The sequence below is a fragment of the Astyanax mexicanus genome, chromosome 12, assembly GCF_023375975.1.
Source record: "Astyanax mexicanus isolate ESR-SI-001 chromosome 12, AstMex3_surface, whole genome shotgun sequence".
NCBI lineage: Eukaryota > Metazoa > Chordata > Actinopteri > Characiformes > Acestrorhamphidae > Astyanax > Astyanax mexicanus.
Window position 1 is genome coordinate 21377353 of NC_064419.1, and position 21706 is coordinate 21399058.

The following is a 21706-nucleotide window of genomic DNA, read 5'->3' on the forward strand; positions in this document are numbered from 1 at the left end:
GCCAGCCATCATTGCCCTTATTTGTCTTCATGCAAAGGTGTTGTTAACAAGACAGCTTTCCTAGACAGCTACAGACAGGAGCGTTATAGTTTTCAGCAAAAAAAAAAAATCCAGCTTCTCTTTGGGGTCTAGTAATGGTTGCGTTTGAGTATGGCGCTTCAATCCTGCCCTTGCTGTGGAGGAACACACTGCCCCAACTGCTGGTGTGAACAGTAATAGTTTACGGACATGTGTTGTCTTTTATGGCAACTGTCATTTTTCAGCAGAATAATGCTCCCTCACACAGCAAGGTTTTCTTGGCCTGCCAACTCCGTGTCTGCCAAGATTTGCCAAATTTGAAAACATGGTGGACATTTTCTGCCAACAATTGCCAAATTTGATAACATGAAAACATTTTTGGTTTAATTTTTACTAGGGCTGTCAATACTAACGTACATGATGAATTTGGAATCAGCACGTTTTTATTTTTTTCATGCAAATTTATTACGCCACCAAGTTTGACCCCAACTTCCGCTGTAATCTGCCCCGCCCAACATGCAGATTTTTTTTTTCTTTTTGGTTAAATAATTGATTCATTAAAAATAATGATTCTTTTTAAACACAATGACAGGAGACATCCCCCGGAGTGCGGTGTCCAGTTGTAACACTTTGGAGCTGACCTCGATTCAAATTTCCAGCTCTGACCAAGATAGTGAACTTTGGGGCAGGTGAAACATGAAGCACATGAAGCAGATAGCAGCACTCAGACTCACTCTGGGTATTCCACTTGCGGTATTCCACTTGCTTATTTATTAGTTCATACATGAACTAATGTAGCACCAACACACAAACTGGTTCTCTATGCTCTCAGCGTAGCTAAACACATGCCCACGCAATTAGCGTAAAAGTCTTTTAAAGGAACATTGTACACATTACTGAATACTGGCCGTTACACATTTTCCCCAAGGTCATTTAAATGGTCATCCCCTCATTGTGAGCATGTGTGCAATACCAAACACTTTTTATTTTATATTCAGCAAATTAAGCTTCAGAAATTCAGAAATCCTTACAACCAAGCTGAGATGTTTACAATAAAGTAAAGAAAGTTTTCTGATTGACATTACCCTTTGTTGTGATGTCGGGAGAGAGCGCCATCTTCCCACCCAGAGAGAGCAAGGCCAATTGTGCTCTCTCAGGGCTCCGGCAACTGATGGCAAGCTACATGAATGCTATAAACAAGATTTGAACCAGCAATCTCCCAATCATAGTGGCATAGTGCTTAGCCCACTGGACCACTAACATGTGGTGTGTGATGTGAGTAATCTGATAAAAAAATTGAATCGATTGACACCACTCATTTTTACTGAATGGTAGGAAATGAACCCCCAGTGACCATGTTTTATACAGTTTTTAGTGCAGGCAGGTGGTTTTAACTCATTTATTACACATCTATTTAACAATTTAAATTCCAGCCTTTAGGATGCACCTTACTAATACTGCTCCCCAAAAAACAACGCAGACAACAAGCAGACAGATCAATTTAAGTGTTTATTACAGCCATTTCGTTTTATACATTCAATCAAGACCAAATCAGTTTTGGTATGTTTATCTCTCATACACATATATACCCACATAACCCAACAATGAACACATACAGCTTTAAACACACACGCGCACGCACACACAAAAACACACACACACACACTGACAAACTGTGCTACCATATGTAGCCTCTCAGGAACAATCCATAAAACAATTCAAATAAATTAGAAAGGCAAAGTTCAGTCATGCAGTAATTAAACAAACGCAACAAAAACGACTCTACATGTAAATTAAAATGCGGGAGCGCTTCCCAATTCAAGTGTCAATGGTTTTATAAAAGCAAAAAACAGTGCAAATACACCCATACAGTGCCATCGTTACACAGGCACTCGGCCCAGCGACGCCGGCCCCGGGATCTTTACCTACTACACCAAACGCACACAGGTGATATAAAGATAAGAAGAGTGACATTCACATTCCTCAAACTGCACTGACTGCACTGTGAAACATCACTGTACAGTATACAGTACAGTACACAATTTTCACACGTTTCCAGACCTTTCTGTGGATCTTACCCTGTTTCATGCGTCACTGTGAGATGTTTCAACACTAAGTGATACAATGATAGTGCTTGCTTGTTGTGCGGAAAACACGTCACACCGGTTGAAAGGAAAGGCAGCTTCGCTGTGGTTAAAGTGAACATCCAGGAACGTGAAGCGTCCACATGTAGCACCATTGATTTCGCTTTAAGGACTGTGAGCAATACTCAAGACTGTTTTGGTGTTTAAAGCATTGGTTCAGCCTAAAATCCCGTTTACACAGTTTTTCTCCATCTGTACCCAAACACAGTTAATCAGCTAAGACATGCAGTACAGCACAGTGACGTTTTGACACTTAAAATGACCTAAAATCTCATCAATACGAAGGATTAGGTTTATTTTTTGAAAATTTTCCGATTGCATTAGATAGAAATTTCTTTTAGATAAAGTAGTTGAGATCTTGTTAATTTGATCTAAGGAACAAAGTTGGTGCCCCAGTCAGTGCCTCAGCTCACTAAAATGACTTAACATCATTAAGCAAAAGTTATTTGTATGAATGCTGCATTTATTTTTAAATTATACTAACACTTTACTAATAAAATTAATAGATCTTGCCCAGTCTAATTTTCACAGGAGCCTAAAATGTTTGCACAAAACTGTATTTGATATCTAAGGTTTGCATCTTTACTTTCACACTGGAGCTATGAGACTAATGTAGGTAATGTAGATAACAATCTGAACGCAAAACTCATCACAGACATGCTTTAAGTCCATTCATTTGAATCCCTTATCTTATTACCAATTGTACAGTTATACACAATAATACATTTATTGTTATAATAATACAATAATACTTTAAGATGCACTACTAAACATTATGTTTAATTGTATGTTTAATAGTATGTTTGTCAAACTGTATGTATTTTGTAAACAAGCGTAGAAGACATAAAATACATTTTACATTAAATTTTACAAATTTTACATTAAATTTGTAGTTCAAAAAGAAAAATTGTTTAATGGCAAATGTTGTCTAATGTGCCAACATCAGACAGATGTAAACTGTTATTGTTGAACACTATAACTTAAATAATAGAAAATGTCAACAACGCCTACTAATGCTATTAATGTTAGCATATGAAGTAACTGGATTGTGACGATACTGGATTTTGTTTATTAACAGCAAAAAATATATATATATATCAATGTCAGCTGTCGTCACTATTTTACGTTAAATTTACATGCATTAAACATTGTCTTGACATTGAATTTGTGTAAAGCAATGCCACAGATGACATAAAACTATGTCTATCAATGTTATCAGATCATAAAGGATATACTGTAATAATCTGTTCAATTATTTCTCTAATCTTTAACCTGTATTTTCCTTTAAAATAAAATGACTATCATTGTAACTTCTTGTAACATATTAAATCATGAATTATGTTAGATGGGTAAGGTTAGAATGTGGCATTAAGAGTTTTGCTCAAGGACTTTTATTGGATAGAGTCTGCCAGGGGGAAGACAGTATAGTTACATTCTTCACTAAACCAACTGATTTAGACTAACACATAGCATGACTCAATAGGTTTATCTGCAAGGAAATTGATGCTATAGGTATAGGTGTAATAGATATTAGTGAAATGCAATGATAAATATTGTGAATATAGATAACAACACTGCTTTCCCCACAAAAGTCCACCACTCTACACCAATATGAGTCCCTGGGTAAGACTCCTTACTTTACAGTCTCCTAAGATACAAATTATTTAAGGATCCGCTGAATTAAATTGTTTTACAGGAATCCAAAACCAAACAAATGAATCAGCAAATCCTGAATAGGATCATTTTGACACTTATTTCAAAAATGAATAAATAAAATAGACTAAATGCATTTTTTGTCTTGCAAAAAACAGAATAAAAAAATATTTACTGAATATTTATTTTTCTCTTTCTTGTAGACAAATTAAACTTAAAATGTATTTAGTCATATTATGGTATTATTCAGCCTTTTTACTTATTTGAACCAACACTAAAAGTGATTTTATGGCATTTTTTTTCATTATTTTGCTTACTAAAAATTTAGTGTATCCAAAGAAATTGACATTCCTTTGAAAAAAACATTAGTTAAAAAATAATAAATGTAAAGAATTCTGTTTGTAATGCTCAGTAGTTTAAACTGGGAATTATCCACATTACCTTCATAGCTCCAGTACAGCAGCTTCCAGTACAGCAGCTTTAGACGTCTCTTTTCTAATCAGCTATATTTAAAATAACGGCAGAAAAACTGTGTAAATTTCAGATTTTTCCTTTCGAGTGTTTTGCAGTTTAAACATTTAGTTTATTAGTAGATATAGTTAGTTTACACTTTTATCCGAAAGCTTTTGGCTGAGAAATCCCTTAAGCGATACGTGGTTTAGCATGAGTTGCATGAGCAGTGGAGTACTTTAGGTGATGAAACACTACGTTCCTGCGTTTTTACCTTTAATATATCCTGTTAAAGCTACATGTATAGTTGCAGGTACCTAGTTTGGTTTTGGTTTAAGAGCAAGTGTATCAGGTTTCTATGCAGCAGGACCCAGGCGTGCATGTGTGTGTTTAAAATGAGGCTATGCAGATTAAGACAGGACTGTAGACCATAGTACTATACCGTAGTTTCTGTTGGTCACCTACAGAAAGGTTGGCTATGGTGTAGGCAGGGGTGTGTACCTAAGCTGGATTTGGTGAGCGTGTCTCAGGTCAGAGAGTCTTGGTGGTTCAGCTCTGGGTCAGAGTTGGGGTCCAGGTGGGCTGGATCCAGACCAAGCTCATTTTCTTCTTCGCTCTCTGCACTGTAGTCCACTTCCTCCAGAAACGCAGGCTCGTCTTCCTCCATCACGTATGTGGTGGGGCTGCAGGACACAAAAAACACATGCAGCACATGTACATCAGTAAGAGTTAACCACCTGTTAGGAGCCTAAGACCTAGGCCACAAGTCATAGGACAGAAACTATATACTGTATTATTTAGGGGTGTCACAATTTAGAAATTTAATCGAAATCGATCGAAATTTTGTCATGGTCTCGAGCCTCGAAGTCAAAAAGAGGAAATGGCGCAGCACTCTACGCAAATGGCGCAGCACACTGTAGCCGACGCCGGGGTCATTATGACTGCTCAAAGAGCAGCCCTTTCTCCAGAGGATGTGGACATTCTCATCTTCTTAAAAAAAAAACTTGAAAATATTAAAATAACAGTTGTTTTGTCTAGCCTCAAATATGTTAATAGTTTTGGTACCTTAAGGAGCATCTTTCTCTCACATAAAGTTAATAATATATATTTGTTAAAGAAAAAACTTGTGATTCTCAGGGAACGAAAAAAGTCTTAAAGTCTTATTTTTCATGTTTAACTGTTATAGTAGGATAGGGTTCAGTTTGTTAAAGCTCTAATTTTTCTATTATTTTGTACATGACTATTCCTGTATTTTTTTTATTATTTATTTTGTTATTATTGCTGTTTTAATAGTGCACACTGCTGCTACCAAAAAAAGCCACTAGATGGCATTACATATATATATCTTAATTAAATTATTTATATTTGACCATTAGTGCCTAATGTGGTGTATTACAGATCACTTTTATCACTTTGCATCACTTATATCAAGCCCACCTTTTGAAATAAGATATTGTAAATTTGATTAATCAAATCAAAGACTAACTAATCTAAAACTGGCATCGGCCTCTCTGCTGTAAAAAAAAAGAAAAACAAAAATCAAAAATTACCCTAAAATCGGAAATAAAATCGAATTGAGGATCTATTTCTCTTGTTGTCCACCTATCTCTCTCTGTCTCTCTCTCTCTTAGTCTTTCTCTCTGTCTCTCTAATACAATAATGTGATGATGGTTTTATGGCCCTCTTGTTAAGCAGTTAAATGGTTTAATGTTTTTGTGTGTTCTCCGTGGTCTGGTGGTTTGGCTGGTTTCAGTGGCTTTTTAATGGTTTTAATGGTGTGAGGGGGTGAGAAACTGGATCCCAGCGAGACGTGGAGCGGGGAGGGGGGTCAGACGCTGGGGGCCGCCTCAAACTGGATTAGCGGCCTTTTGGATCAGGTGATTAGACGGCTGTAATGAGGAGAGTGGCTAGAGTGCTTCGCTTACTTCACTCAAGTGCAGAGCGCCCAGCGTGACTGAAAGCTCCTCAAGTACTGCTGGCCATTAGAAGAGGGAAGGAAGATATGTTTGTGTGTGTGTGTGTGTGTGTGTGTGTGTGTGTGTGTGTATGGTCATCCATTAAAGAAGTAAACAAGCAGGGAGGGGCAGAGGTATGTTCTCAAGAAGCTTCTAGACTCTGACATTTTTTTTTGTATCAGAGATTCTGAAGTGTGTATGAGTAAATCAATTTATGGTTTCAATATTCCTATCTTATTTTTAGGCCCTGTAAAATCTGCATCATGCATATCCCTTGTATTATTGTTCCTTGGGTCCACATCTCATCATCATTAAACTAAGTGCGTGAGTGTGCCTTTAAAATCAGAATCATATACAATAATTCAAATTTTATTCTGAGTGAGCAGGGCTATACACCAACCAAGCATAACATTAAGACTACCTCTGTGTTTCTACACACACTATCCACTATTTCATCCCCATTGAACATATAGGAGCACCTTGTAGTTCTGCAATTACAAACTGTAGTAATTTCCCCAGAAATAGTCAGTGCGTCCTTTAATCCGGTGCATCTTATGTATGAATTTTACCAGTCAGGTTGTAAGGAGCAGTACATGGCTAGCACTGCTGGAGCGGTATTAGCATTAGCAGCTAACCACTCTAATCTCTTGGGCCGTTCAGAGGTGAGTATTATTGGCCTGTAGTCTGCTGCTAAACCATATATATATATATACACACACACACACACACACACACACATATATATATAAATCAGACCATACCATGTGATATTGCAGCGTGACTCTATCAGGTCACTGTCCATATCCAGCAGGTGTGTTTGGTGGTAGCGGAGCTCCAAAGGAGAAGTAAGGCGCCGCAGCCTAAGCAGAGCAATGCAGAACTGAGACCCCATCTCCTCCAGTTCCCTTGTTCCAATCTGTAGACCCTGTACACAAACACACACACATACATTACCTTTACAAGACGTACATTCATTAAAATTAGCTCAGTAGTGCAACTTTATTAATGAATTGCAGTTATGAATGTACCTCAGTAGTTCAATTCTAATCATTAAATGTACCTCAAGACAATACCTGCTGCTGCTTAAAACCCTATTTCCTGATGCAAAAAAATCAAGCAGTTCAGCTTGTTTTGATGGCTTATGATCATCCATCTTCCTTTTGATTATATTCCAGTTTTCAATTTGGTAAAATCAAAGAAATGAATGATTCTTAAGTGGTCTCTTATTTTTTTTGTTGCCAGTTTCAGTTGCCAAATATTTTCAGTGGCCAATTAATCGATACCTCCCTAATTTAATGTTATTTCAGTGTTTGTGCAGTCAGTAATGGTCTGAACATCACCACAGTATGCTGGATTTCTTCTCTGGTGATGTTTTCTACCATGCCCTTATAGTTCCTGAGTGTTCATGGAGAATTTTGCCTTCAAGTAAGGACCCGGTCTTCTTTTTTCTTCAAAAAGTCCAAATATTTATGAACCTGACTGCCTGTCAGTTCTCGTTAAAGCCGTGCGCAGATCTCTGGTACCCTTTTGAATATTACCGGGATCATTCAGTAAGCCGAAACCTAGATAATCGCTGTGATCTGGAACACAGGCTGGTTCGTATTGCAGAAGAAGAGGAAGAAATTACAGACTGGAGGGCTGCAGACTTTGATCTGAAGCACTTGACCCGTGCTTCCTCCTGGGCTTTGGCATTATTAGTGCACAGCTTGTCCCCTGAGACAAGCGGTGCAAATCTACTGTATGAGAACAAACTGAGTCACACTGAGATGATCTACAGTCCCTGCTGAATGTGAAAGCTTCAGCCATGTTGCTTTACTCTCTCATGGGGAGCCATTATCTGGCCTGTCGAGAGAACACGGAGAATGAGTCACCGTTTTACACACCAGAGATTTAAGCATCAGCAGCAGCATCTTCGGTACAAGAGTGCCATCTAGTGGAGGAACTCTGCAACCGTCTATCTCACTCCACTATACTTCTTTCTTACTTTACTTCGCTCTACCTCTACCAGTCTGCTCAATACACATCTGAGATTCATCACCAGTGCTGGACTTGCCTTATGGAATTCTAAATGAGGGTCTGGGAGAATATCCCCTCACTGCTACAGAAGGGCATACAGGGAAAATATAATGTAAATGTAAATGTCCATGACTTGATGAGCCACCAACAATGAGAGAAATTGTGACTAGCTTTGATTCACACAGGTCTCTGGCTCTTGGTGCCAGACTGGCTTCCAGTACGGCTCGGCTGGAACTACATCCTTCAGGTCCCACGGAAAACAGACATTAGGACTAATCTAAAAATGTCCGGCAGTGAGGTAGTGAAATAACTTCCACTGAATGTCAGAACAGCAGAATAACTCGCCCATCTTTTTAAAGAGTTCCTAACACTAACTAACAATTTTCTCCTAGGTGTCTAAACATTATAAAAGCTTAATGTTTCTTTCTGATTCTAGTGTCTACAATCTTGTTACAGATGTTTTAAAAAGATGTCATTCCATCTTCTTTTTTTCATTCATTTTAAAATGTCTAGTTGTGGTCTCTAGTATGAATAAATGCCATGTGAGCTGTTTTTTTGTGTGAAAAAAGTGTTCTGGTGATCCAGTACAATGCTGTTTTAGTCCCGTGGAGGAGTGGTGGGGTGGAAATGATAGGATTTCAGCTCTTGCTCAGCAAGACGGACAAAAGTTAGAAGCATTTTAAAATAAAGACAATTTTACACTTATTACAGTCTTTGCAATGTCATATGTTACTTTACAACATGATCTAGTCTTACAGTCTCTGTAAAACACAAAATCCACAGGAGATTCTATGCAAACCTATAGTTACACACAGAGGTGGGTAGTCCAGGTCCAGTAGGTGGATTTTTACTTTTACTTCATTTGGTGGTGTTCCATAGACAAAATCTTACCATTTGTTCCTTAGCTCTAGATTACTGGGCAAAGCATATAATACTAATGTACAATTTTAGAGATAGGCCTACTGTATAATAGTTTGTGTGTCGGATTTAAATCTAAAGGATTTTATTCCTTCTCATATGACCCACTAATTCAAACTCAAACACTGAAAAACATTATTTTTTAAGGAGGAGGTGGGGCTGGGTTTCCTGGTTGCTCAGCACTTTTCACTTTTTATCCATCCAAATACCGAAAGCCATTTTTGCCAGTTTCAGCCTAATTTCTGCTTGCCAAATATTCTGTGCACCCCACACTTTAATCCATTAAGATTCTCTACTTAAGCCCACACTTTTCTTTCACTCTCATACCTACCTTACTATTATAATTAACGTCAATTTCATAGGCCCCAAAATAGAACCCTGTGAGACTCCACCTGATATACCACATCATTTAAACTAGATTCTGCATTAGGATTAATAAGTGATTTATTAACCTATGGTATAAAAGGTTAATAAGGATTTTGCCCCCCTTTGCCGAAGTAACAAAGGCTTTCCACTAAATGTTGTAACACTAATGTAAGGATCTGATTGCATTTAGCCAGAAGAACATTAGTGAGGTCAGTAGGTCATTAGTAATGTTAGAAGATGAGTTCAGCATCACAAACTCCACTCCAACTCATCCCAAAAGTACTGGGTGGAGCTCCATCAGTACAAAGAAGAATGCAGTGCTACAACTTTACAGCCCAAAGCTGGAAGACAAACACTTGGGCTACAAAGCAGGGGTGCCAAGCTGAGTAAAATTGACTAGTTAGTAGGGCTGTCATGGTGAAAGAATTTCCCCTGCGGTTTTATATGGTGGCTCAACACCGCAAAATGCGGTATGAGGCGATATGCCTTCATTTTAGAACTATATAAATGTTTTTTTATAAATACTTTTTCACATGCTTTGAACACTGCAGCTAATATAATATATTTTTTGTTTACGGGCTTACGAGCTTCAAACGGGCTTTACTCACCCAAATAAACTTTTAGAGTTTTCAGAAGAGATAAGTGTGTAGATTAATCTAGAGCTCCTCAGGACAATGAAGTATATTGAATGAAAAGTGGCAGAAATAATTAAACCAAATGTATTTAAATAATAATTTAAATAACAGGTGTGCCGAATATTGACTCCCGGGCAGAATCCGACTCTCCCACGCGTGCACGCGCGTCTGACACGTGGGCGCCAGAGGTTACTCTCACGCTGTCGGTAATTTTTTTGTGGGTAAATAACGCTTTATATTTATATTTCACTCAGCAAAACAGCAAGATATAAAGCCAAACAAAGACTCTTGCAGTACTAGTTTATTTGTAGATAAGGGAAGAAAGACGTATGTTGCAGAAATAAATAACTTGTAAGACTGATCGCCTTCCAGCTATAATGATCACTGAGAACATGCTAAACACAGCTTTACTGTAAAATCTGGGAAGATAACCAAGTTCACATCTGAAAACCTGGTATTTAGCAGTTTAATTTTTACACCTGCTGAAATGATACTCCCCCTCTGATCTAAACACGAAAGTGACACTGAAAGTACGCCAGAGCACTGTAAAAATAAAACTAGCTGACTTTAAGATTAACGTTGTGATATTAAAAAGGAAAACAAGGCTAACTGGGTGGCCAGTTTAAGTAAGATCTGTTTCAGGGCTGCTGCGATTATTATCAGCTATTTATATCAATGCTGTATTGTTACAGTTAAATAAGCTGTAGGAATGGTTGTCTGCAAGTTGACTGTCAGGGTTGTAATCAGTCAGTGGTGCTCCTGTGTTTCCCGTTGCTAAGATAGCAATATGCCAAACATTTACCTGAATACACTTTCAGGCCACCACACCCATCAGTGTAGGTGTATTCGTAATTGTCTTTGCTATTTAACCGGCGCAGTTAAATAAAAATAAAATAAATGTACGTTTTAGTTCAGTAAATTCCTGTGTTTTAGTCTCTTTATCCTGCTTTCTTACTACTAGGCCACAGTGGCCAACCATTATTGTACAATGAATAGGGAATAATAGCCTGTCTGTCACAGTTGTTCATAGTTACTGCAGCCTTTTTGTCAGTGCAGACTAGGGGAGTAAAAGTACAAAAAATTAATGGTTCAGTTCACACATCTGTAATAACCGCATGGTTCGGTACGTTTTCGGTATGGTTGGTGGATAATAAAGAGGCTGGGCATTATGTATGTGTTTCTGCGCGCACTCCCTACTTGTGTGCTGGAGCCTCCACTCTCTGGTGCACTAATTCCAGTCAGAGCTAAACTTCTCAACGCAGGCTCGTAGTGAGTAGCTAATAGCCACAGGGCTACAGATAAACTTTCCGGGTTAAGGTCAATAGTTCCACAAGTCTCCTATAGACTACCGGTACCGTGTATTCTGCATGCATTTGCACGAACCGAACCATTACTCCCGTACTGTGACGGTTCGTAAAGAATACACATACTGTTACACCCCTAGTGCAGACCATTCTGGATATTTTCGCTAAGGCATGCTAAACTGTCGCTTTCTTTACTTTCCTTATAGCACCATTCTGAAAAAAGTCTAGAAACTCAAGAGCTGAAAGTCCCAAAAGATAAGGGGTTTCACAAATACTGAAACCAGCCCTTCTGACACAAAATGACTGATTTCATTATTTTTTTTATCTTATACTGATGGCTGATCTGAACAATACTAAAGCAGCTGGTCGATATCTGCATGATACTGCTGCTGCACAATAGGCTGATAAGATAATGTTGATAATTGTCCACAGTACCTTGTATTTGCCCTGGTCACAGCCACACAGTGTGCTTTCCATTGTGTAGCTACGCTGGACGCCAATCTCCCTCCACACCACCACGCGGGCCGTGGACTCTTTGGAGCGCTCCACCACAAAGCTGCAGCTGGCGAGGCTGAAGGCAGGGGCCAACTGAGACAGCAGCTTTGGCAGCGTCTAACAGACACAAACACATCACATCTGCTTAAACAGTGCAATCATAATCTACAGTCATTTCTATTGTGCAGAAGTTGTGAAAATACCTAATTGGCTTTTTTAACACAGATGTAAAGAAAGGGAAATATAAATGCACAGAAAAGCACAAAACAACAAGCAGTCATAAAAGGCTAGGTGGGGGTAGGGGTGGAAGTAACGCTGTTTATGTGCATGTTACCCTGTAGCCCAGGTCCTCCTGTAGGTCACAGGAGCTAGCACTGACGTTGGTCTGCCACACGGTTTCCTTTATGCTGCAGCCGTACATAAACACGTTCTTCTTACGCGAGTGGCCGTGGTAGTCACAGAATACCTATATAACACAAATACACACAAGCAAAAAGCTTGTTAATTAGCTTGTTATAGATATAACATGTTCACTACCATTGTTTTAAAAGGTGAGCTAACTAATATAAGTAAAGCTAAGCTAAGTAAATAAAACTATAATTCTTAAAAAAAAAAAAAAAAAAACATTTTCTTTTAAAGTCAAGCGGCTAATGCTAATGCTGCTCCAGCAGTGCCAGTTGGAGTTAGACGATAATTCTCAACTTTGAACGGCGAATAAGCTAGCACTTAGCAGCTAATGCTAATACTGCTCCAGCCTCTGTGCTGGAGAACTAAACTTAAACTCTTGTATAATACTGCAGTTTAGTAGAGTGGCTTTACTGCTCCTTACAACCTGACTGGTTGAATTCATACATAACGCGCACTGTCGATTTTTGGGAAAATTTAAAGATTTTAAATGTGCCTTATGGTGCGAAAAATTACTTTGACTAGTCACGCCAGCCCTATTGTGAGTGGGGGTGCACTATTCTACTGTGCAGTGAGACCTGTACATAAACGACTTCATGGAAGTGTCATTAGAAGAAAACCTTAGATAATGCTAAAGCTCTAAAAACACGTATCTTACCAGTGGAGTTCGTCCAATAGCGGTAAGATACTGCAGCAGACTCTTTGCGTAGTAGATGGTGGGGTGCAGCTCTGCGCTGGGGTTCAGCCACTGTCTGTTCAGATCCTCCCCACTTAGAGAACACCTGTGACTATACACAAAAGCAGAAAAAAGACAGGAATAAACAGACCAAAATGCAAAGGATTTCAAAGACATTTTAGCCTTCTATATGCAGCCTGATTTAGGGCATGTCAGTGTGTCTTTGGTATATTTTTTGGTATAGTGAAAAAAATATGCCTTGCGCAACTTGAAACATGCAAAAGACATGCATTCATTCTCTTTATTAATGGGTGAAACCAATCAGTGTGTCACTTGCCATTCCCTTTAAGAGAATTGCTATTTTAATGGCGCAGAGCTTCTGTGCTTCTCAGCAGAGGACACTGGCCTGCTTGTTTAAGTAATATTTTATTTTGTATTCTGTTCACTGTTGACTGTTTTCAGGGTATTAATCAGTCAGTGGTGCATCTGTGTTTTCCGCTGCCAAGATGCCAGAAATGTACCTGAACCATTGACATTGATATATTCGTTATTTTAACAGCACAGATGAAAGGTGTGAAAATAGCCTATTGGTGGGGTGTAAGATAGCAATGAGCATCACAACGCATCTTGTGCAGGGTGTAAGATAGGGCTCTTAAACTTTCAAACAACTATGCATATACAGTAAACCATATACACACAGTTGTGGACCTACTTTCCGTTGATGACTCCATCTGGGTTGAGCATGGGGACGATTTTGAAGATGAAGCTCTCTCTCAGGCTCTGCGCTAGAGGGCTTGAACTCACAAGGAACTCCAAAGTGCCCTTCATTACCCAGCTGGCATTGGTCTCTCCTGGGTGAACTCGTGCACTCAGGAAAACCACTGGCCGGTTCCCTGCACAAAAAACACAAGGTTGGAAGTCCCAGTATCTATCTCCATCTGTCTCCGTCTATCACTATTCAGGTCTCAAGTTCAGGCTTCACATTTAGCAGTGCCATTCAGGTCTGTTTGGCTTTGGTTCACACTAGACCTCTCTTATTACGGGTTTGGATTGTTTAAACTATTATATAGGAAAGACCAGGTGACGTAAATTACAAAGCTATTTATATATGCGAAGATTTAAGGCCTAGTCGAGTTAGAGCAGGACCTCAGTAGGACTGTTCTATAAAGACTCCTTCTTAGTAGCCTATGGGTCACACGTACACTGGCTTGCAAAAGTATTCATACCTCTTGAACTTCTTCAAATTTTGTTTTTGTAAGCTGACAAAATATGAAAAAGGTTAAGGGGTATGAACACTTTTGCAAGCCACTGTATGTAACAGTCTAAAAATGCTGCATGGGGACATCCCATACACTGTATGTATGTATGTATGTATGTATGTATGGATGGATGGATGGATGGATGGATGGATGGATGGATGGATGGATGGATGGATGGATGGATGGATGGATGGATGGATGGATGGATGGATGGATGGATGGATGGATGGATGGATGGATACTTTATTGATCCCCGGGGGGAAATTCTTGAGACTTATAAGTATGGACAGGACCATAACCGTTGAAAATGAAGCTGCTATGTCTCTTACGCCCTCTGGTGGCTGGCTTCAGTACAACTTTTTTACACTGCTTATTTCTATGCCTATTTGATTTGGAGATGACAGAACTTTTAATCTAAAATTACACATCCAGTATTTTTTATTGGAAGTTGGGTTAGGTACATTCCGCAAGCCCCCCCCTCCTGTGTTAATTTCCCCCAGTGTGTTTCTTTACAGTTAATGCGTTTTATAGGACTTATTTCAAGATATTTAAAGGGGTGTGGCGATGTGATGATTGATGCGCTGGGGTTTGGGCAGTTATGCGGTCTTGCCTCCCACCTCTGCTGCTCCTGTTCTAGCTCCAATTGCCTCTACTGCACAAGGGCACGCAAGATGGAAGCTTCCATTTTGGCCATTTTTTGGCTTCAAAACGCCATAATGACAGTGAATGGGGACATCCCCAAAAAGGTTCTGTCTATTAAAATTATGGCATAAAACTTATGCACCACATGGTACCACAGTACATAATGTAATTAAGAAGTCTATTAAAGAGAACTGCTCACAAGACTGTTATGAGAGCGAAGTGATATTCCTGGAAAGATGTGACAAGCTCTAAAAAAAAAGTAAAGATATGAGTAAAGGAAACATACTAAATTGGCAGACGTGGTCACTGCTGGCAGACTCAGGCCTGGCAGTGATGGTCAGCAGGGGGCAGCCATTTCCTCCCAGCGTCTCACAAAGCTGCTCCTGCCTGTAGTAGACCTGAGGAGTGCACAGGGCGCGCAGCTTCTGCAGATGCATCTGAAACAAACACACACACACATAAATATACACATGAAAGTGGCTACAATATTACCAAAAATGTTACCAAAGTACATTTTTATTTTACATTGAGATTTCAAACAAAATGAGACTATGCACTATGCCGCTGTATATCTAACCATGACTGAGATAATTGTGACTTTTGGTGCATATATCTAAGTAAGCTAAAGCAGAAACGGGGGTACTGACGAGTGAGTAATGACGTAAGCGTGCTCGGGCACAGATTGTTTAAATGCAGTGTGAGTGCAGGCCAGCAGGGGAGTAGGGAAAGGGCAGAACCGTGCTCCAGCACGATTTAATACTTTTAGTAAGGTGTTGGAACTGTATATAAACTGACTGTACATGTTTAGGTATAGTCTTATACCTTCAGGGTGGAGAAGGTGTAGGGGTAATGATAGGCGAAGTAACAGACGTCATCTTTGTGCTGAAAGGTCACAGTAAAGGTCATGGTGTAGTACGATTTTCCCTTCTGACCACCAGCTGCAATGGAGCTCCGGGAGAAATGATTCCTGTAAGGACAAAAGAGCAGAACAACAGCATTAAATTCCTATTCCTGTTCACCCCTGTCCAGTTCTGCCTGAGATGTATCTTTAGCTTAGGTCTTTTCCCCTCTGTGCTAATATACAGCTCTGGAAAAAATTAAGAGACCACTTCAGTTTTTTTGATTTTGCTATTTATAGGTATATGTTTGAGTAAAATGAACATTGTTGTTTTATTTTATAAACTACAGACAACATTTCTCACAAATTCCAAATAAAATGTCATTTAGAGCATTTATTTGCACAAAATAAGAAATGGCTGAAATAACAAAAAAGATGCAGAGCTTTCAGACCTCAAATAATGAAATAAAACAAGTTTATATTCATCGAGAGTTCAGAAGTCAATATTTGATGGAATAACCTTGTTTTTTAATCACAGTTTTACTTTATCTTGGCATGTTCTCCTTCACCGGTCTTACACACTGCTTTTGGATAACTTTCAGCTGCATATGATCACTCATACAGAAGGACTTGATACAGATCATCTCAAAAAAATGGTACAAATTAAGTTGGGTGTATGTTAAAGAGCCACTAAACCCTAAACCATATTTTTGCATTAATAGCCTAAAATGTGTTCATTTAAAGTAATGAAACTTACAACTCCTGCTTACAATTTTTATAAACATTTTCTAACCTTTAAAAAACTATTTTATTTTAGTAATTTCCGCCTCTGCTGCCCCCTCACAGGTTCAGCTGCGCTGTAGGCGTGGATGATTTGTCTGTGTACTTTGGTACGCAGACACGTCAGAATATGCACATCAGTCAATCAATAATAGCGCCCCACTGCTGACATCCAATCATCTGCGTCTCACTGCTATTAGAGGCATACTGCTGCTGATGCAGCTCAGCCAATTAGCTCTCCCTCCTGTCCTGCCTCTACCCCTCCCATTTTTTTGCCTTTTTCAAATTTGAGCTGAGGGTGGAGTCAGCAAAAATCAGGGTGTATAGTGCCCCATTAAGCAAAATCTGAGCAGTCTGTTCTCACAGTTGACATGTTAGATTTAGGAAAAATGAGGCATAAAGCCCATACGGCAAGGGACCAATCACAAACCTGCAACATGATATTTGGTTTTCAAGGCTTACTGATGTGTGGGGGCAACAAAGACTGTCCCATCAGGCTTAAACCCACAGAACTGTTACAGAGGCACCCTGCTGTGTAGCTGCACACCAGTCAGGGTGCTTAAATCACCCCTTGTCTACAATCAGTAGACACTTGACCATCAGAACTGGTTCTTGGAGCAATAGATGAAGTTCACCTTGTCCAAAGTGTTCTGTTTTATTTTGGAAACACAGACAACTGAGTATATGTGTGCTCGAATAACTCGTCCAACCGAATTGGTTAGTTGTTACAAGACTTGAAGGGAATGCTGTAACGTCTTGGTGTTAGTGCTGGGCAGTATACTGGTTCATACGATATACCGGAGGGGAATTTAGAACCGTATGCATTTTTCTCATACTGTCATACCACTACAGGCGTTAATAAAGTCTGATTTCTTCATATATTTTGTAATTTTGTGAGACAAAGTAAATCCAATAGTAATCAAAGCCTTAATTTAAAGCACTAATAATTTTATTATATGTACTTCTAACAGTACAGTACGTCACAAACCTATATTAAATCCCAGTCATACAAAAAAAAAATAAAAAAATAAAAAAATAAAATAAAATACCGTAATACAGATTTTTGGTTGTATACATATAAACCTCCTCCTGTGTTTCATATTTTTATTTAATCACTGCCAGCTACAAATGTTGCTTTTAGGGCACGTGAGAAGATGCAGCACTTACTTGTAGTAGCAGATATCAGATCCAGTACGAATCCAACGAGGGCTGCCACTGATGGCCTCCTGCACAGAGTACTTCAGCACCTGCATGCCTGCCACAAGAGGGCACAAATCTTACAGTCAGTCACACTCCTGTACAGTACTAATGATGCTCACCACTACATATTTTTTGACATCAGTTAAAGGTGTGGAAACTACAATAAATTCAGAGTTGTTGTATCATTTTTAATTTTTCTGCATTGTACATTAATAAAACTAAAGTCCTCATGTGTGGACATAATTTTTTTCAGAAACTACACAAGTTCTTACACTAATCAGGTGCCAATTATCCCAAATAGCAAAGATAAATAAAAAAATGCATGCCATGCAAGAGGTCGGGCCTTAGGAGGTTTAAATATTTTTTATATTTAATATCTTTTAAAACAGGCAAAATAGGCTTAGATTACATTTTTGCACATCTTGGCTAGATTTTCTCAGTCAGTTTTATGAGGTAGAATCACCTAGAATGGCTTTCAGTTAACAGCTGTGCCGAACCTTTTAAGACTTACAGTTGTGGTCAAAAGTTTACATACACTTGTAAAAAAACATAATGTTATGGCTGTCTTGAGTTTTCAATAAGTTCTACAACTCTTATTTTTCTGTGATAGAGTGATCGGAACACATACATGTTTGTCACAAAAAACAGTCATAAAATTTGGTTCTTTCATAAATTTATTATGGGTCTGCTGAAAATGTCACCAAATCTGCTGGGTCAAAAATATACATACAGCAACATTAGTATTTGGTTACATGTCCCTTGGCCATTTTCACGGCAACTAGGCGCTTTTGGTAGCCATCCACAAGCTCCTGGCAAGCTTCAGGTCGAATGTTTGACCACTCTTCTTGACAGAATTGGTGCAGTTCAGCTAAATGTGATGGTTTTCTTGCATGAACCCGTTTCTTTAGCACTGTCCACATGTTCTCAATGGGGTTTAAGTCAGGACTTTGGGAAGGCCATTCTAAAACCTTAATTCAAGCCTGGTTTAGCCATTCCTTTACCACTTTTGATGTGTGTTTTGGGTCATTGTCTTGTTGGAACACCCAACTGCGCCCAAGACCCAACCTTCGGGCTGATGGTTTTAAGTTTTCCTGCAGAATTTGGAGGTAATCCTCCTTCTTCATTATCCCATTTACTTTCTGCAAAGAACCAGTTCCACTGGCAGCAAAACATCCCCAGAGCATAATACTACCACCACCATGCTTGACAGTAGGCATGGTGTTCCTGGGATTAAAGGCCTCACCTTTTCTCCTCCAAACATATTGCTGGGTGTTGTGGCCAAACAGCTCAATTTTTGTTTCGTCTGACCAGAGAACTTTCCTCCAGAAGGTTTTATCTTTGTCCATGTGATCAGCAGCAAACTTCAGCCGAGTCTTAAGGTGCCTTTTCTGGAGCAAGGGCTTCTTTCTTGCACGGCAGCCTCTCAGTCCATGGCGATGTAAAACACGCTTGACTGTGGAGACTGACACCTGTGTTCCATCAGCTTCCAAATCCTTGCAGACCTGCTTCTTGGTGATTCTTGGTTGACTCTTGACCATCCTGACCAATCTCCTCTCGGCAGCATGTGATAGCTTGCGTTTTCTTCCTGATCGTGGCAGTGACACAACTGTTCCATGCACTTTATACTTGCGTATAATTGTCTGCACAGTTGCTCTTGGGACCTGTAGCTGCTTTGAAATGGCTCCAAGTGACTTCCCTGACTTGTTCAAGTCAATAATTCGCTTTTTCAGATCCACACTGAGTTCCTTTGACTTTCCCATTGTAGCTTTTGTAGCTGAGTCTAATCACTGGGTCAAATGAGCCCTATTTAAATGGGCTCATGAGAAGTCAACAGCTGTAGTCAATCAGAATCACTTACAAGAAGTGAAGAGGCCATGACATGAAGCTAATTTGATTGACACAACTCGCTACATCACCAAAATTGACAAATTTTGTTGCTGTATGTATATTTTTGACCCAGCAGATTTGGTGACATTTTCAGCAGACCCATAATAAATTTATGAAAGAACCAAATTTTATGACTGTTTTTTGTGACAAACATGTATGTGTTCCGATCACTCTATCACAGAAAAATAAGAGTTGTAGAACTTATTGAAAACTCAAGACAGCCATAACATTATGTTTTTTTACAAGTGTATGTAAACTTTTGACCACAACTGTAAGTGCATCAGTTTGTCAGTGGTAGAGTTGGTATTTGAGTTAAGTTCTAATCCATATTGATTAGTAAGAAAAAAAGAAAAAAATGGCTTGGAAGAAAAGAAGGTCTTAAAAATCCTAAACAAAATCAAGAACTTTAAAAGTATTCTTAAGTGCAGTCGCAAAGACCATCAAAAATGTAATGATGAAACTGGCTCTCATCAGGACCACCCCAGAAAAGCAAAAACAGGAGTCACTTTTCAGTTACAAGATGACTCCTTATATGTTCCTTCATAGCCTGGATGACTTAAATATAAAAAAAAACAGTGTAGAAAAAAATTAGATGTGTCCAAACTTCTGACTGGTACTGTAATTACAGAACAGTTTTTATTTATTTATTTTAATGGCTCCTCATAATGCCAATAGCGAGAACACTAAGAGTGTGCAAAAGCTGTGATTAAAGGGAAGAGAATCTACAGTAAATTATAACGTTTTAATTCGGTTTCACTTTGCAAGTCATTACTATAAATTACACAGTCATATGTAGTTGCTTACAATAATGCTTAATGACACATTCGGTTGCTTTTTTAAGCGGAAATAAGTGAACATCATCTTAACAGGACATATTTGAATTAGGCCTGCAATGGTACGAGATTTTCATGGTCTGAGAACTATAAAAAAACAAGTATACAGTATTTTACAACTCTTCCTTTTGTTGTTGTTCTTCTTCTTCTTATCGTTATTATTAGGATACATTAGCCCCTAAACAAATGAAAATAGGGTATTTTTGGTTGAACAAAAAAATCTGCTATAGTTAAAGCTTGAAACAGTTTAGTACTAAAAGTACATGTTATAAATATAAGAAAAATGGACGTGAGGTGAAGCTCTTTTTAACAATTTCATTTCCAGATAATTATTATTTTCATTTCATTTTATTCAAGGATTAATCTGCTGATTTTCCAATTAATCTTTTGATTGCTTGTTTTTTTACCTTTTTAAAAATAGCAACACAAGTATTAAGCAAACATACACAGTATGATAACTATGCATTTTACGACATGCTACAAACCTTTGTAAAGTGACACATCTCATTTTTTTCTACACTGTAAATTAATATTTACATCATCCAGACTATGAAGGAACATATAAGGAATCATCTTGTCATCTTCTTACTAATCAATAAGTCCTACATGGGCAAAAGTCTCTAAACTTCATTCTCGGTTCTGTATTTCACTAGTGGTGTAACTGGTAATGTATCTGCTGAACAGTAGCTCACCATAGTTGAACTGGCTGTTGGATTTCTCACAGTTGATGATGTTGAAGCGATACGGCACTCCCACTCGCATGCTGCTCACCTCGAAGTAGAACCACTGGTGGTAGTGGTTACTGTTGATGTCTGAGTTCAGCACCAGGTCATACTCAAACCTGCAAACCACATTAAAGCATGGAAACTGTTGTAGCTGACATAAGATTCATAACATTTTACCACGTTAGCTAATGTTCTCAATAATTAAAAAAGAAAGAGAAAAGAAAAAGACTCATCAATCAACAATAGCCTATAGAACCACTTGGGGAAGGGATTAGTTTCAATGCAATAACAGTGAGACAAAATAACACATGAAACACTTCATCGCCTCCTATCCTCAGTGCCAAAAATGTGCCGCAGGCCTGAAATGCAGGAATGGATGTACAGTATATTGACACATTAAATTAAGTTGTTCAAATAAATCATGCAATATTTTGGGGTCATACTCTCTGCAATGAAACTCGACTCAAAGTCAAAATTAATGTAAATCAATGTAAAAAATGTCCCACC

The 21706-nt window shown here is 38.7% G+C and overlaps 1 protein-coding gene across 3 annotated transcripts in view; it reads right to left on the reverse strand.

The window, feature by feature from the left end:
- Positions 1 to 1514: 1514 nt before the first annotated feature.
- Positions 1515 to 21706, reverse strand: part of agtpbp1 (ATP/GTP binding carboxypeptidase 1) — a 45606-nt gene continuing 25414 nt past the window's right edge. For all 3 annotated transcript variants that reach the window (XM_022670624.2, XM_022670623.2, XM_022670625.2), the window contains 10 exons: positions 21167 to 21315; positions 17722 to 17809; positions 15759 to 15903; positions 15223 to 15373; positions 13748 to 13928; positions 13018 to 13147; positions 12289 to 12420; positions 11895 to 12071; positions 6982 to 7145; positions 1515 to 4948 (listed from right to left, as the gene is read on the reverse strand). In XM_022670624.2, the coding sequence (XP_022526345.1) occupies positions 4792 to 4948; positions 6982 to 7145; positions 11895 to 12071; positions 12289 to 12420; positions 13018 to 13147; positions 13748 to 13928; positions 15223 to 15373; positions 15759 to 15903; positions 17722 to 17809; positions 21167 to 21315 (1474 nt within the window). In that variant the 3' untranslated portion in view covers positions 1515 to 4791. The remainder of the gene's footprint in view (positions 4949 to 6981; positions 7146 to 11894; positions 12072 to 12288; positions 12421 to 13017; positions 13148 to 13747; positions 13929 to 15222; positions 15374 to 15758; positions 15904 to 17721; positions 17810 to 21166; positions 21316 to 21706) is intronic.